The sequence below is a fragment of the Notechis scutatus genome, chromosome 3 (assembly GCF_049901735.1).
Source record: "Notechis scutatus isolate UNSWTSFEM ecotype Mainland chromosome 3, rNotScu1.2, whole genome shotgun sequence".
In the NCBI taxonomy this organism is placed as follows: Eukaryota; Metazoa; Chordata; class Lepidosauria; order Squamata; family Elapidae; genus Notechis; species Notechis scutatus.
The window spans coordinates 52,933,370-52,951,394 of record NC_142011.1 but is presented as its reverse complement, the minus strand read 5'-3'; the positions used below and the strand labels follow the sequence as shown (position 1 = coordinate 52,951,394).

General features: G+C 38.3%; 2 protein-coding genes across 4 annotated transcripts in view; one reads left to right on the top strand and one right to left on the bottom strand.

The window, feature by feature from the left end:
• The window catches only part of SRPK1 (SRSF protein kinase 1), a 29,633-nt gene extending 22,229 nt beyond the window's left edge, over positions 1 to 7,404 (bottom strand). For both annotated transcript variants that reach the window (XR_015748541.1, XM_026677862.2), the window contains exons 1-2: positions 7,092 to 7,404; positions 6,572 to 6,632 (exon numbers count right to left, since the gene is read on the bottom strand). Coding sequence is in view for 1 of the 2 variants with exons in the window: in XM_026677862.2 (XP_026533647.2) it covers positions 6,572 to 6,632; positions 7,092 to 7,404 (374 nt within the window). In the remaining variant the exon portion in view is untranslated. The remainder of the gene's footprint in view (positions 1 to 6,571; positions 6,633 to 7,091) is intronic.
• Positions 7,405 to 8,685: 1,281 nt separating this feature from the next.
• MAPK14 (mitogen-activated protein kinase 14) overlaps positions 8,686 to 18,025 on the top strand; it is a 43,611-nt gene continuing 34,271 nt past the window's right edge. For both annotated transcript variants that reach the window (XM_026677867.2, XM_026677863.2), the window contains exon 1: positions 8,686 to 9,348. In XM_026677867.2, the coding sequence (XP_026533652.1) occupies positions 9,233 to 9,348 (116 nt within the window). In that variant the 5' untranslated portion in view covers positions 8,686 to 9,232. The remainder of the gene's footprint in view (positions 9,349 to 18,025) is intronic.

Here is an 18,025-nt window from a genome sequence, read left to right as displayed (position 1 = left end):
GCATGTGATTAGACTCTCTTGATAGCTTATTAGGAGAAAAGCTTTTATGGTGCCATTGGCCAATCTCAACATGGCCAAATAGCTCTAGCAAGTAACTCAAGGAGATTCCAACCAAAGTTGACTCAGCTGTAGTGATTCAGTTGCTCAGCGTATAATCTTTGAATTCCCCAGAACTCACAGTGAAATTGCCTATCTCAGGAGGCCCCTGAGATGGGGCTATAGGAAAAGGATCCCCTCAATCTTTTTCCAGAGTACAAGCTCTAAAACATGGGAGGTGCTCTGAAGTTAACAAAGTCAGTTTCATCTTAGAAGTGAAGAGTTATTTCTTATATAGACAATGAAAAACAGCACAATAACAAACTGACATTGCCAAAATGGATGAAAATCAGGCTTCCCATACAAAGAGAGGACCAGTAGTCCATTACATAAGAACAGAACAAAAAATGATTTCACACGTTAAATATTGTTTCTCTATGTAAGGCTTAAGGTTTAAAGCTGTCATTAAAATTCTTGGAATATGATTTAACTTTACTTCAGTACAGAATTATTTATCAAGATCTCATGGTTTCTTGTGAGCTTGCCTAACAGATTACAGTCCTGCCTGTTGAGTGAACTCTCTTGTGAGGGAATCATTGTTGCTTTGTTCAAAACTTCACTGGGATGCTTCATTCAAATTTTTATTGGAAAGAAATGAAGCTTCTTATAGTCCTATAGCAGATACCTTTATGAATCACAGCTTTGAAGAAACCGAATAGAATTCCAGATATGGAACTACTTATCTGGGAGGCCCCCCAATAGCAGCATTTATTGTGACCAAATGGTAATAAAGATTAATAAAATACAGGAAATATAAAAGCTTTAAACAATGAAATACTTAGAACTATCTGATGATGATAGTTCATACCTAAGTAACTATTTTTGTAAAAGAAAACCCTGAAATATCCAATTGTACGTCCATTTATGATTTGGTATTAGAATGATTAAGTATTACTTCCTATAAAGTAATATCTAGATACGCTATTAGAACAATGAATAAGCATTCTTTTATGAACATTCCTCTCCCTTACCTCCAATGGTTGCAATTCAAATCTCCTATATAAGGAAAAATAAATCTACATAATATTGAACCCATCTAACAGAAATTGAACCCACACAGATAAATTACAGTTTATTTGATTTTGTGTTTAATAGGAAATTTGACAGCTAAGAGCAATATAGAAAAGGATAATTTGTAATTCTTGAATCTAGAGATCAAACAAGTAAATAAGATTTATATCCAACTAAAAGCTACATCTATTAGTAAAGCAGCTTTTATTAATTATGCCATAAATATTGTAAAATTGAATCATTAAGGCACATTGTACAATACTTCAATCAATTAATGCATATTTAGCTGCTGTGACTTTTGCTAAACCTCAGTAATAATGTTTTTAGTCAGAATGCTGTCTGATATTCTGCAATCATTTGTTTCTTCAACATGCACAACTTTCTTGTAGCAAGGAAGTTACTAGAAAGTCTCCATAAAGGATTTGGCTGCCTTTGTTCTTCATCTAAAGGAAACTAAAGAATCATATCTTTGCTTTTAGACATGTTAAGATGTTACACTTTTAAAATGACAATTATTTGTCAGAGAATATAAGTCTGAACATATTCAGAGATTTATCCTATTTATTATTCACAAAGAATGTATCCTATTACAATTAATTCTTAACAATGTTCACTATGATCTTTGTAACTCTTCCTGCCACAACCTTTTAAAATGCACCCAAATTTACTATTGCTATAGGCCTGAAATATAAATCTACACACACTTTGTAAAATCAAATAATGCTGTTAAAAGGTTTATTTTAAACAGACTGTAAATCAAAGAATAATCTGCAACTATTATTTTAATCCCATCAAATTAAAAGATGATTTACAAGTGGAGACAAAGAGATGTTACAATAATTCCAAAGATCTGATTTCAAGTACTATATTTCTGAAAAAATTTAATTCTTGAAATCACATTCTCCCATGAGTAAGAAAATGGAGGTGGGGGGAGCTTACCTGCATGAAGCACGTACACCCATTGATGAAGGTACCTCTGAAGATAAATCAACAATTTTCAAATGATCCATAAAACCTAAATGGCACCCTAGTCCTGCTAATGGGATGCATAAATTGTGAATAGGGTGCTGGCCGTCCCTGAATACAGCAAAGCTTTGTGCAGAAGGAAGAAAAAGCAAACTATGCCTCCACCACCTAGCTGCAGATGTACAACACTGCATTGCAGGTAAATGGTTTGCAACATCACTGGGGAGGACTGATTTCAGATTTGCTTCCTGCAAAATTTAGCTACACTTTAGAATGACAGAATATTTATTATAATCCTCTAATGCTTTCTATTTTCAACAGCCTTTTTCCCAGATAACGATTTTGTTGTCTAGCTTTTATAAAAAAAAATAGAAGAAAGCTTTTAGTTTTCTGCTGAATAATTTACTTCCTTCAAAACTTTAAAAAAATCCACAGGGAGGATTACAAGGGAGTTCTGATTACAATATCAGGGAAGGAGAGACATTTTAAAAAGCCTAGTAAACGCTTTGTTATTTCTTGCAATTATTCTAGCTCTGTCTAGAATAGATTTTTCTGGAATGTCACTCAATTTATATAAGCTAAATATAATTTATGTAAACTTGGAAACTTGTGAAAAATTAATAAGCTCAATAGAAAATGAAAATCAGTCCTGACCGCATAATATGTTTATAGCATATTACTTCAGTGACACCCCAAATCACATGCAAGTCCCAAAACAGATGTTTGTGAAGAATTACAATATACTTTGCAATGTACCTGAATAAAATTTTTTATTGCCCCTGAACTTAAACAATATTAATTTGTAATATTAACTAAATAAATACTAATCAATAGGTTAATTATTTAAAGATTAAGATTAATTACAAGAACAATTAAGCAGTGGAACAGCTTGCCTCCAGATATATATGTATGTACCATCACTGGATGTTTTCAAGAAGAGATTGGACAATCATTTGTCTGGAATGGTATAGGATCTCCTGCTCAAGCAGAAATTGGACTGGAGGACCTCCAAGGTCCCTTCCAACTTTGTTATTCTATAACTGCCAGAAATTGAACTATGTACAGGTAATGTCCACTAATACTTGGATTACTCTAGTAGACATGAATTTAGGTATATAAAATGCTTAATAAAAACCAAACCAAAATATAACAACAAATACTCCTGAACAAACACTCTAACTATACTATAGAACACAACTGGAATCTGCTCAAACTACTTAGAGGCCCCCCAAAAGAGTTAAAAACCAAGAATTGTAACAGTAACATTAATCCATTTGCCAAAGTATATCATGTCTAGGTCTGAATATACACCACAAATAATCTGTTAATCTTATCTACCCCTTTCCAGTCTACAATTTACAACCATTCATTTAGCAATCTTTCAACGTTATGATGGAGCTGAAAAATGACTTCCTGGCAACTGTTTATGGAGATTCTCAGTCATCCAGGTCATGGTTGTCCCACAGGTGCTTTTTCAGGAGGCAACTGGACTTTGTTTTTCTTTGAAGACATTTAGCTTCTGATCCAAGAAACATCTTCAGCTCTGACTGGATGGTGAGGAATGGAAGGATCAGAGGACCATCCAGTCAGAGGTGAAGAAGCTTCTTGGATCAGAAGCTAAACGTCTTCAAAGAAAAACAAGAAAGTCTAGTTGCCTCCTGAAAAATATGCTCATCTTTGGGACTCCTGGCAACCGGCTTGAATTTATGACAGTTGTAGATCTCAGGGTCATGATTGCCATTTGCGACCTTCCCAGCCAACTTCCAACAAGCAAAATCACTGGGAAGCCATCACGGAAGGTCACAAGTCACAGTCACCTGATGTTTCCCTTAGGAACTATGGTGATTTACTTAATGACTAGAGCAAAAATGTTGGGTGATTACACAAACAACGCAAATTCAAAGGTAATCGGTAATTCCCGTCAGCTAGGGTTAGGATTAACATCAAGAGTTTACAGGTGAGCCTTGTTTAATGACCACTCTGTGATCAGTTGAACTTGACAGATGAGCATATTTGGTAATTTAATATTGATAATTAGAAGGCAATTTATAAGGGATTCCATACACGTAATCCCATACATGTATGTGTGTGTGGTGTACCTGCCACTTGCATCAAATGTGTGACCTTCTTTCCAAAAAAATAAACTTTCCACAAGAATCTGATACCTGTCTTTATCAAATATCATGTACAATTTACTGATGACCATTTTGATCAAATATGAGCACAGCCTAATTCCACAGAAGGAAAATTTCCAAAGTTAGTTCTTTTTTCTTTTAGAAAAAAGAAGGCAGATAAATAGCAAGAATATGTGTGGGCAGGCAGAGCAATTATGCGGTTTATTAGCTATTTGAAAATATAAAAATATTTTAAGTATTTCTGTCAGATTAATAATTTTACTAATGCTCAAAAACTGATCGTAATTTGTATTTCTACAGATTACCACGTGCATCCTAAAGGTGGATCAAATGTCCAAGAACTTTTGAATATGTCCAAATTGCATGATTCATCCTGTTTAAATTCCTCTAAATCACAGAAACTTGGAGAAAGGATTAGCTAAATTCATCCCTGCTAGCCAGTGCCTGAATTAGTTAAAGGGGTATAGGAGTTTGACAGTAAAGAAAAAAAAACAGATAAAAAGTAACATTGCTGTATGTCCAACAGACACATTTAGTGTTGCAATTGAATTTCTTTCTGTGAAGAGTTCACTGATTGTAATATCATGCTGTTATCACTACATATTGCACTTACTTTTCATGCAGGCTGTCAAATGCAAAACTATATACTATTTGGGCATTACAAGATTTCTTACTGGTACAATTCTGTAGTTTCAGAACGCCAAATGTCAGAATTATATTTCATACACATGCAACTGGAAACAGCTTCAAACCAACAGCTGAAAAAGTGCATTTTGCCTTTGTTGTTTGGGAACTGCAATAAAGAGACCGCATTGCTATTGCTTCTTTGCAGAGCTTATTTGAGAAGATAAATGTGCAGACAGTCCATGGTATTTTATATTCTAATTAACATATGAGAGTAAGAGTGTGTGTGTATACACACACACACAAATACAAACATACACATACACATATACAATGTGCGTATGTATACACCCACACACACCTTAATGGAACTTAGATGCAACAATCTGTCCATATCTAGTCACCATTTCCCATATGTCTGATGTATATTAACTGCACATGCCTAATGATACATTCCAATTTCATGTACATATATAGATAATACTGCTTTGATGGACATCTTTTCACCTTATTAGTGCAGTAAATTAAGGGTTTACTCTATTCATAAGCTTCTAATGACTGCAGTTCTAAATGGCCTAGGGCTGAAGCACATTCATGATTGTCTACTTCAAACAGCGTTAGCCTGACCAAGAAAAAAGTGCAGTGTTCCATTTTCATGAAATCAGAACAACCCAGGAGGTCTTCTCTGTTATGGAACCCATGATGTGACATAAGAGGTTAGATTTGCATTGACCCTAGTGGTTTTCTGGAAGCAAATTAAAAAGGAGCTCTTGTGAATGGTTTTTTTAAGTAGTTAGGTTAGAGCTTCAGGGGTTATTTACATATCATTCTGATAGCCAATTAATGACACATTTTAATGGTTGCATTTATTACAATATTATTTGGACCATGGAATTTTATTCTTTGTGGTCATCAAGAGTCACACAATGGTAACCTCCTTAAAAATAAAAATCCAATAAGTAAATAAATTAGTGTGCAATAGGCTTACACACTTACCAGGGAGTACATTACAGCCTTAAAATGTTCCACAGGGTATAAAATCATAGAGAGACAACTGAATTTATTTAAATGTAAATAGTTTCTCAGTATACAAGCAATAATTTTCTGTTGTTCAATAGTAAGTTTAACTGAAATCAATCCGTTTTAGAAGGTGAGAGCTGAAGGCAACGTATAAACCAGTACTGTTAAAATGTGGAGTTCCTACTTTGCCCATGGCTATACAATGAAGCTTTAAAATTAAACTGAACAACAATACTTAAGTTGCATAAAGTAAAGCCTTTAGCTAAACAGTAAGCAAGAAGAAGGGGGGGGGGGAATGGTGCAAATCCAAAAAGAACTTTAGATATTTCAGATCTCTCAGAGGCAGAAGGTAGGGTTTTTCCATAAAGTGCTTAAATGGCTATTATGACCCAAATAATAACCATGAAAATTAAAGTACAGTAGCAGAATACCCAGGGCTGGCGAGAACATACAAAGTAAGTCTGGCTCTATGTTTTATATGTGATTCAAATATCCTAGTAGCATTTTTATGATTAATTCCATTAAACTTACTTTAGAAAAATTGATAAATGTATTAATAGAGATTAAACACATATTTTAGTACACATGCTGCCATAAGGACAGGCTGGTAATATTGGGTTATACAGGAATGTTTACTAGACTTTCCCCCCTTTATTTCAGTTCAGAATATACCACTTTCAACAATTACCTTGATTTGAAACCCAATGGGGAACACTTACTTTCTCTGGGCCTTTTCTTTCTTGGCTTTGGTCCGTTTTTTCCGGGCTTGCAATGCTAAAACTGAAAAGAGATGAGGAAGAAGAATGCTGAATCAAAATCGGGTACAAAAACTTTAATTTTTAGCATCATCTATGGTCTACAAATCTTTAACCAGCAGCACCATTTATGTTCAATTTCAATGATAAGCTATATGCCCCCGTCAGATTATTTTTTCTTCCTTAAGAACGTAACCTAAGTGGAGACAAAGTATCATAGTCTCCATCTCGTACACACAAAGGGGAGAGGTAAGCAGACGCTCCAAAAGTACATCACTGTCAACATACCTGAAAAATGCAACAGGCATCTATTATTAAGTATACTAAAAAGAACCCGGAACCCAGATCATTTAGATCAGAGCAGCAGATTGAATTCAAATTAAAGGAGGACCAAGAAGAGCAACCCCTTCCTGAAGCGAATTAAGCAAAGGGGGAAGAAAATAAAAACCGAGCAAAAAAAAAAAAAAAAGCCCAACGCGCTCACCTTTTCGTTCCATGGCGGCCAGCGACGGCAGCCCCGCTGAGCTCCCGCGCGTGCGCTCTAAAGGTGTTCCGTGCGCCTGCGCCGGGCGTGGGCGGGCCGGCCGGCGCGTGCGTACGGCCGGTATCTTCGCGCGCCGTTGTGCGCGCCACCAAATTTCTTCGCCGCCGCTGCTGTCACTTCCTTCCGAGCTGGGACTACTAAGGAAAGCCACGCCCCCCGGCTCTTCCAAGCGCGTACGGCACCGCCCCCTCCTCCTCTGCATGGGAGGGCGAAGCCGCACGTTAGGCTCCTCGGCCGCCTCCACCTGTCCCATGTGCGGAGCGCATGCGCTTCCCCCTCCGCAGCCAGTTGTTTTCCCTTTCAGTTTTCGCCGGATTTGCCGGGGTCAGAGAGCGGGGCAAGGGTTAAAAACTCCGCCTGGCGTGCGTTAGCGAGGTGCCGTAGCTAGACAGAATTGTGACGTCTCCGCCGTCAATTCTGCTTGCGGGCGAAGTTTCAAGTCATAGGCACAGCCGACCTGAGATTCAAAGGGGCAAGAACGCCTTTCGGGGGTCCCAATCCGAGCGGTTGTTTCGGCAACTGGTTTCTGATGGGTCCTCATCCATCAGCAGGTGGCGTGGCAGGTCGCAGTGTCTGAAACTGCTGCAGAATTGCAAGCCGTTTTGAGACGGCTGCTAGAGACATTCCTGATGTGTTTGGGGCTCGACTTTAAACGTGAGGTGTAGGGCTTGTGTTACTTTCGCATTCTTGAAGAACTACGGTATCTTTCCGCAGAGCGGCGTCTAATATATGACATGTCCTCTACATTTTAAATGGGTTTTTGGTAATTTATTGTTGTAGGTCGCCCACGGTCACTTTGTGTGAGATCATGGGTGGCTGTGTACAATTAACCAGTAAGTTGAAGGTAATATAATGCATAAAGCGTGATTCCCCTTTACAGATCCTGTTCTTGGGGAGGAGGGGGGAAGACGGGAACGTGCATTGCCTGTTAGTAAGTTGCCCCTTTGCCAAGAATGGGAGGAGATTTGCAAACGAGCAAAACACCAGCTCGATTCTTCATACGGGTGAATATATGGCATCAACACTAGGTCAGTACAAGGAAACGCAGGAGTTGTGCGCGCTTTTGATTTCTTCAGTAAGACAACACTGCTGTGGAGTAAAGCAAATTGGAAAATAAGGGGAAATCCAGCAGCTTCAGTAACTTAGGTTGGTTAAGCTGAGGAAACTTCTTGGACGAGAAGCGAAACGTCTTCAAAGAAAACCAGAAAGTCCAGGTTCCTCTTTAAAAATCACCTTTGGGACAACCATGACCTGGATAGACATTTAAGCTGGTTAAGCAAAAACGAGGTGGGGAAAAGGCACTTCTCATGACAGGAATTCACGTTAATCTCTAAATCAAAGAGGCTGCCTTAGAAATGTCGCAATGAAGATTACGGTGGTTCTTGGCCCTAAAGCTCCGAGCTGCAGCCTTTCCCATAGCAACGGGGAGGAAAAGCAAGAAGATATAAAACCGGGCTCGCGCTGTCAAAATAACCCCTCCCCCTCCACCCCAGGAAGGCAACTCCTACAATTGCCTGAAACTCCGCCTTCCTCCGTTTCTCTCCTTTGTAGATCTCGCGAGACCGTCCCAGCGGGCTGCGCTCGTATAGGCCGCAGGAATCAGGTTCCATATTGGGGCATTGCCTCTAGTGATTCCGAGCCGCAGATCTCGCGATACCTCCGCGATCGATTGGTCGAGGATCTAGGAAGAGCTTCGGCGAAGTCAGACTGGCGCGTCTTCGTCATTGCCTGGGTCCCCGCTCGACTCTTAAACCAGCTCGGGTCTCCTTAGACCTAGGTGGCCTTTCCCGTCAGGGATTGGGCAGCCTGGAGAAGTGAGCGCTTGCGGTGTCCTCCCCCGGGGCGGCCAGTGTTTTTGCAGCGGTCCTTCTCCCTTCCTTCCGAGGAGGGGCTGCAAGCAGTGCAAGGCGTTCGGGACGAGCCGCTGCGGCCAAGCGACCGAAGTTGCAGCTAGGCGACTTTCCCACCACCTCCCTCCGCGCGGGAAACTCCCTTTCGCTGCAGGGGGAGGAGCCGAGGTCCCCGGTTCGAGGGTCTCCTCCCTCCCGGCCCCGCTGGGTGGGGCGGACTTGGGGGTCGAGATGACCCAGGAGCGGCCCAAGTTCTACCGGCAAGAGCTGAACAAGACGATCTGGGAGGTGCCCGAGCGTTACCAGAACCTCTCGCCGGTGGGTTCTGGAGCTTACGGCTCCGTCTGGTGAGTTGCAATCATTCCAGGGAAAAGGAGGAAACGTCGCCGTCTGCGCTGCATCCAAAGGGCGGAACGCGCATCTTTGCAGCGCCGCCCGGCATGCAGTTGTCCGCATTCCCACCGAGGCCTGTCACCCCGGGGGAGATCCTATTCCTTGCCACTTTGTTTAAAAAAAAAAAAAAACAGCCCCTCGGGATGGTAGGTCTTAGCATGCTTTCACACACACACCCTAAAAAAAATGGTTTATTCAAGTTGCGCTATCAGAAGGGAACTGGTTTGGGCTGTTCTGTTACCCTTTTTGAAGTCCGGGCGTGTAGATTTATGCTGCCCTCCTATGCTTTATTCTACAGTCACATTGTCCTGTCAGTCTCGTCTTCCCTTGTGGCCGCTTTCCACTGATTTTGTTCTGAGCAATCATCTGGTAGGTGGTTACCCTGTTGGACTAGGACCCAGGGAAACCAAGTGCAAACCGAACCCACCTATGGATATTCGTTGGCCAATTTTGGACTTTTCCTTCCTCCGATTGCTCTTTTGGCCCAGTTTACCTCCCAGGGTTAATGGGGGTGGGGGGCACGACGACAAAGTGAGTGTTTTGTACTCTCCCTTGAGCCAGATAAAAAATTAACAAATATGCATAAACTTAGCTTGCTTTTCTGGTGCCTAAATGATAGGCTTTGATAGAGAGGAATTGCCTAATTATTCTCGCCCCAGTTTCAGTTTGGAATTGTAGGGCAGGTTGTCTAAGACTTGGAGAGATCTGGCTTTGAGGAAAAAGCATGAGTGCCCTGATGACTTCAGGATCTTTCCCGGCAAAAATTGTTTCTTGTTAGGGTGATGTTGCTTTCTGTTGGGCCTGCCTCAATAAAGCAGTAACTTCAGCCCTGCATGACAAGAGAGATTTAGCCAGCCAAATCTGTTGCTTTCATCCCTATCATGAAAGAAGCTCTGGGCAGCATATACTCTTTCTGTTCTCCCATTGTCTTTCTTCTTACAACGATTGTGGGTATGTTAGGCTGACCAGGACTGACCTAAGGCTTCATGGATTTGAATTTCAACATTACCAAACTGAATTTTCCAAGTGTATAAATAGCATTTTCTTTTAAAAAAAAGTTAGCATACTTCAGGCTACTTTTGTAAATAGAAGAAGCTGTGGGTTTTACAGGCTGAGCATTAAAGACATTGTAAAATACGGTAGTTGAAAAGAAGTAACGTAAATTAGGAGAGGAAGTTGTGTTTTTCCTAAGGATGTTTTGCACTGTATTTTCTGGTGTGCATTAGTATAACAAAAATATTTAAAGTAGTTGTGCTTCATGGAGAAAGAAGATTCAGTGACAAATCCCTGCAAGTAACACCTACATTGTGTTAAGTTAGACAGTAAATAAAGCAGAGGCAGCCTACTCTTTTGCTTTTGTGGAAATACATAGATTTTGCTAACATTGTAGGCATCTTAAAAATGGTTATACTGATTAGTCATAACATTTTATTGCAATAGTTTATGGATTCTATAGATCGACTCTGCCACTCCAACTTTTTTTTTAATGAGTAGGGAGATACATTCCAGATGAGACAGTATTTATATTTTCCAAGAATGAATGTGGAGCTTAAGTAAATAACAAATGCTGCTAGGGGCTGGTATTGTTTTGTACAGCATGTCTGAGTATTCTTACATTAGAATCTAAAAAAAAAGTAAAAGTCAGTTATGCTGGTAAATCTTTTTTTCTGATTAAAAATAATCAGAAGGAAGTAAAATACTCTTGACAAATACATTGCTTAACAAATGCAGTAGGATTAGTCAATAGACATATCGGTGCTTTTAGTTCATACTGTATTGGTCTCTTATGGCTTCTGTAAATGTACTTTACTGAAATTCAGCACTGAACTTCCCAGATAACATTGTGCCAGGAGTCAAACAGTGAAATAGTATACCATGATTCAAAATGCATCATATACAGGTAGTTCTTGACTTGCTACCACAATTGAGCCCAACATTTCTGTGGCTAAGCGAGAGACAATTAAGTGAATTTTGCCCCATTTTATGACCCATTTTACCACAGTTGTTAAGTTACTCACTACAGTTGTTAAGCAAATAACACATTTGTTAACTTAATCTGGCTTCCCCATTGACCCTGCTTGTCAGAAGGTCACAAAAGGTAATGACATGACCCTGAACACCGCAACTGTCATAAATACAAATCAGTTGCCAGGATTTTGATCACATGAGTATGGGGGTGCTGCAATGGTCTTAAGTGTGAAAAACAGTCATAAGTCACTTTTTTCAGTGCTGTTGTAAGTTCAAACAGTCAAACTGTTGTAAGTCGAGGACTACCTTTATTGGAGTTGAGTCCTATGAGTACTTTTCTAGTAGCCACAATTCAAAACTTCAGTCTTTGTGGACTGATGAACATATTTGGAATTTTAGACTGATGAACATATTTGGAATTTTTTAGGACGAACAGAGGTGCAGAAGCCCGTCTGTGGTTTCAGTTAATCTCTTTTTGCGGTTGGCGCGATCCTTTGAGGGTGCACGAGTCCTGGAGAGATTTGTGCCGGCGTGGGGGAGATTCGGGTTGCAGTGTGGGGAAGGCAACCCCCCTGCAGTGTAGAGGAGCCCTCCAGAGCCCAACAAGCAAGAAACAGGCTCCTATCAATGGCGGCTCCGAAGTCCGGACTGCCACCGATGTAAAGAAGCGAGTGAGTGACAGTTTGTGAGATCATTGGGGAAGAGTGTGGTAGAGAAAATTAGCAGCGGAGAGGAGGATTGGAATGCCATAGACTTTTATAAGGCTGTTACAAGTGTCTGTCCGGAGCCCTAAAAGAAAGCGGCCAAAAAGCGGATGCGAGGCAAGTGAAAGTAAAAGGGCTTGGCAGACAGAAGAGAGAGGAGGACAATAACGAGTAAAAAGGGAAGTTTACGAGGTTGGGAGACTAGCGGCTGGAAGGTGCCTGGAAGTTGTGGAGGATTTGGACTATCTCATTTAATTTTTATTCTGAAAGACTTTATTAAAGCGGAGATGGGAAGAAGATCGGAGCTGACGGAACAGAGACAGTGTGGCGCCACAGGAGATATTTAGAAACCCTGAAGCCATCGTAACAATATAACTGATATAAACCACTTTACAGCCCTTTATGGAGCATACTGATCTAATTGAGGAGGTGGTTCCATCTGAAGAAAATCAGGAAAATTGAACTTAGGAACGCTAAGACAAAAAGTAAAAGTGGAAGCTTCCGAATGTGTGAAGATACCGTGTAATTGCAGTCACTACTCGGCATTTTTTACCTCCCCACTTCCGGTGCGTTTGGAGTGAAAGCTCTCAAACTTAGAGACGGAAAGCTAAAAACTTACTTCAAAATTCCTTTCCCCCCCTTTTTTTACTCCCTTTTTTGTGTATACATTTGCTCAATTTTTTTTCTTCTTTTTCCCTCTTCATCTGGCGCTGTGATGAACTATCTCTCCTTCTTTACTCTTTCTTTATAATGATTATAAATATGCATACTGGGGAAAGGAAAATTGATTGTTGTAACTGATTGTTAAATAATTGAATTAATTGATTTAATTGATTTAAATAATAGTGATAGTTATACTTTGATTAGATATATAGGGAAAATAGTAAGAACATTAAGTATTATTTAATTAATAAGTATAGGATTTTATGTATTAATATAATTTATTGTGCGATCACAATTAATCCACTTGGGAATGAATGTAATACTGTTTATGTTTAAGAATATTTAAAATAAGGTTAGATAAATACACATTTATAATATTTAAATATAGTTGGATTTGGATATTATATTATATTATATTATATTATATTTATATATATATATATATATACACATACATACATACATACACACACACACACACACACACATAATTATTCCATGAAGTTATGTATAGAGGCTGAGCATAGACCGTACAAAATTATGTGATTTAGAATTTGGATTTAAAATAATACAGTGATAATATTTTATATATAAGTACTTATACTCCAGTAACCAGTTAAGAGCAGATAGATAGATAAAGTAATTAGATACTGGTCAATCCTAATACAGAGATTCTATCACTGAATGTTTTTTGGGATAATATAATTAATATCGGACAACAACAGAAACAAATCTTAAAATAAATGACCCACAACTGCTACAGCTCTGAAAACTGGAAGAAAGGTCACCCCGATGTTAACAACTACATCGGCAACAGCTTCGCCCATGGCACAAAAAAACATAGAAGAAACATTACCAGTGGAGAAACAAGCTAACATCTCGAATGCCAACATCCAATCAATTTTGCTGACTTTACAGCAATCGATGACAAAGCTGCAAGAAACAATGATGAAAAACCATAACGAGATGAGAGCAGATATCAATGAACTAAAAGAGGAGATGGGGAAATTAAAAGCAGAAATGAAAGTGGATATCTCCAAAGTAGAGGACAAAGTTGGATTATTACAGCAGGCCTCAGAGAAAAATGAAGCAACAATAAATGAGGTAGAGAAAAGGACTGAACGAACCAAAAGGAAATTAGAAAGGGTAGATGAAGAATTAAAGAATGTGAGTAAAGAAATGGAGGACTCATTGGTCTACCTAGAGATGGACAAGGCTGCTACATACTTGAGATTCCAAAATGTAGTGGAATCCAAAGAAGAAGACCTGGAACAACTAATGGTAGGAATACTGGCTGGACTATTGGAAAAGGATAAAGATGACATCTTAAGGGAATTTGATGAAGTTTACAGGGTTAGCACTAATTATGTGAGATGCTACAAATGCCCAAGAGAAGTCCATATACGATTTGCGAGAAGGAGTGCCCGGGATATCATATATAGGATGTCAAGAGATGAAACAATCACGTATAAAGGTAAAGAAGTCTTGATTCTCAAACAAATACCAAGAAGAGTAAGAGAACAAAGACAAGACTACAAGTTTTTAGCAGCTTACCTAAATCAGAAAAGAATCATATTTAAATGGCTAATCCCAGAGGGGATGTTAGTTTTTTGGAATGAAAGGAAAATTAAAATAGACTCCATGGAAAAGGCCCAGGAATTTTATGAGCGATTTGTAGGTCCGGAAGACCAGAGCAGTAAGGAGGAACTGGAAACAAACTCCCAGGAAGATCAAGGCTATCATAAGAACAGAGATGGAACTTTAGGAAATCAAGGAAATACTCATCTACATCAGGAGAGAGAAGAAAGTAGGACACATCTTCAGGCACAAGGAGAGACCGGAGCCAAGACAAGACAAAGAGCGAAACAGAATTAATTAAATGGAAGAAGAAAAGAAACTACTATCAATTAATATAAATGGTTTAAACTCGACGATAAAAAGGAAAAGGATAATAGCTAAACTAATCAAACAAAATGCTGATATAATATGCCTACAAGAAACTCATATAAAGAAAACAGATGAAAATACCTAGAATGTCCGAAATTAGGGAAGCTATTTACCGCACCAGCAGACATGGGGAAAAAGAAAGGGATTGCAGTATATGTTAAAGAGGATTTGAAAGCAGATTTAATATGGTCGGATTCTGAGGGAAGAACTCTGCTTTTGCAGATCTGGATTAATGCCATCCCAATTCTCTTGGGATCTACGCCCCGAACGGAGATCAAAAAGAGTTTTTTAAGCATCTTTATGGAAAAATAGTAGGATTGGAAAAAAGAAATATTTGTATCATAGGAGACTTTAATTCTATTGCTGATTATCAAAAAGACCACAGTAATGGGGGGAAGAAAAAAAAGAGGGGGGAGAGAGCTTCCCAAGATATGTATGGAAATGATGAAGGAGTTAAATTTGATTGATATATGGAAAAGATCACATCCCAAGAAAAAACAATTTGCATTCTATTCAAATCCTCATCAAATATGGACACGAATTGGTATGGCATGGATGAATGGGGAAATAGCAAATGAGATAAAAAGGATTGAAATTTTACCTAATGAATGGCCAGATCACAATCCAATTCAGATAATATGGAAGGGTAGGGAAAAACCCAAGAAAAGATGGACGTTAAATACTCAGTTAATAAGAGAAAAAGAATACACCAACAAACTCAAGGAGGAATTAAATTATTTCTTAAACGAAAATGATAATGGAGCAACTACGAAACAAAACATTTGGGATACAATGAAGGCAGTAATAAGAGGTATAACAATCTCTTATAACGCCAAGAGGAATAAGGAAAAATACGTCCAGCAAAACAAATTACAACAAAAAATTAAGGAATTAGAAACTCAATTACAGAGTACCCCAAAGGATTCAAAATTGCAAAATCAGATAATAATAACTAAACATAAACTGAATTTAATTGAACAAGAGAGAATGATTATAAATTTGAATACAACTAGACAAACTTATTTTTAGCATGCTAATAAGCCAGGGAGATGGCTATCACATAGACTAAAAGAAAAAGAAAGAAAAGAGATTGATATACCAGCTAATAGATGGAAAGGGGGATATACAACAGGAGATAGAACAGAAAAAAGAAATTGTCCATAAGTATTTTGAAGAGTGATATAAAAGGGAAGAAGTTAATGAAGATAGAATAAGAAACTATTTAGATGAAGTGAAGGATAAAGCAATTGGGGAAGAAATGGAAAAATTATTAAAGACATTACTTGGCTTGAATTGAAATCAGCAATAGAGAACCAGAAAAACAATAAATCCCCGGGACCAGATGGGATTCTAGGGGAGCTGTACAAGGCAATAGCAGAACAAATAAGACCTCTTATGGTGGAAGTTTTTATGACGTCTTATTGGCAGCCAGGATGCCGAACTCATGGAGGGGGGCATTGATTTCGCTGATCCCGAAGGAGGATTCGGATCCCCGATATATACATAATTATAGGCCGATTTCACTGTTAAATACTGGTTACAAAATATTCACTTCTATTTTAGCAAGTAGACTAAAAATGTTAAATGAGCATATATATGAAGATCAAAATGGATTTCTCCTGATCAGAAAAATCAGGAACAACTTAAGAATAGTACTAGATGTCTTAGAATTTTATGAAGCCCACCCCGAAAAACAAATTGCACTTTTGTTTTTAGATGCAGAGAAGGCCTTCAATAATTTAAATTGGCAATTTTTAATCCAAAAAAATTATAATATGAATTTGGGCACCAAATTTGAAAATATTATAACAACCATTTATGATACACAACAGGCTAATATTATAATAAACGGGGAATTTTAAAAACACTTTTTAGTGCTATGAAAGTTGCATGGCGTATCCATGACCTATTATTAGTTGCATGGCGTATCCAAGACCTATTATCTTTATAGCACAGAGAACCCAAGGATTCTTGCAGTTAGTAATTTTGGAGCATATGGTGATGAGCACTTCTAAGTCATCTAAGATATTTTTCGGTGTATTCATTGCACAGGTTAAGAGAAGTTCCTGATTGTAGACTAAATTCTTCTTTATTTTAGTTTACTAGTATTATATTTGAACAGATATTATAAGAGTGTTAAGCAGTAAGAGGTATCTGGTGTATATATTTCCTTTTGCCTGATGTAAAACAGTGGCTTTGCAAATATTTTAGCATAAAGATTAAGAATTTTTCCACTACATTCAGTATATAATTTGATTAGTTAAGGATAATTAAACTATATAGAACAGTTGAAGAATCCAGGCTAGCATCCAAGTAAGCATACAAGGTACCTGTTCACGTAAGATTGTTGAAGGAATCTGAAATAATGGCCAGAGGAAAAAAATTATTGGAGTCATTTGCACTAAATCCAATTTCATTGTAGCCAGGTCATATAAATGCAAAGTCTTATATTTATACCTGCAAGTCGCCTTGCAACAAAATGCGTGCTGAAAAAAATAAATAAATAAAAATACCTTTTGTATATTTTCTGGCTATTGCACAGAAGACATCCACAGCATCCGTCTATGCCCATATTGCACTTAGTGCCCTCTAGACTGCCTGCTTACTGGAACTTTATAAACATGCCAGTGCAACATAATCTGAGAAAAAAATGGCAATTTTCCAGAAGTCAATCTTTCAAACTAGAACTGGTTTCTGGTGTTCTAGAGAAGACACTGAACCATGAAACACCATGTCTGCAAAATCAGAAACGTTTCTGTTTTCAGACAATTATCTTCTGGTAAACTATTCCAGGGATGGCCAGTTTGACAATCACCCAGAAGAGTCGTGGTAGGTTTTGTGTTCCTGGTAAGTTGATAAAGCAAAATGTCAGGCATTCATAATTTTGTCTAAGTGAATAAAGGCATCTGGGTTCATATTAGACCACAATTCTTTAAAAAGTTAGAATAAAAACTACCCACCTGCTTATATAAAGGAAGAGGAGAAGATGATTAGGGATGATATGTCTTTCCTTGGGACGTGGCTAGTTTGGCATGATGGGGAATCAAGTTAATTAGTGGTTTGTGACATCAGTTCTTCCTGTGCCAATAGAAACATTGCAGACATTTTGCAAGAACACTTGCCAGCCTTAAATAACTGGATATCCATTATGGGAATGTCTCTTTTTATGTTCAGTTCAGTGTGGTTAATAACACATAAGTGATTATTTTCAAATTTAGCACAGGCATGGCTGACTCTGGGGAAGAGTGAAAAAAGGTTTTCCATTCAATTTCAAGCTAAAATAATACGGGTACATTCTGACAAATACTTTTTCTATTCAAATACAGTTCAGTGTTAGTGTAGTCAGATA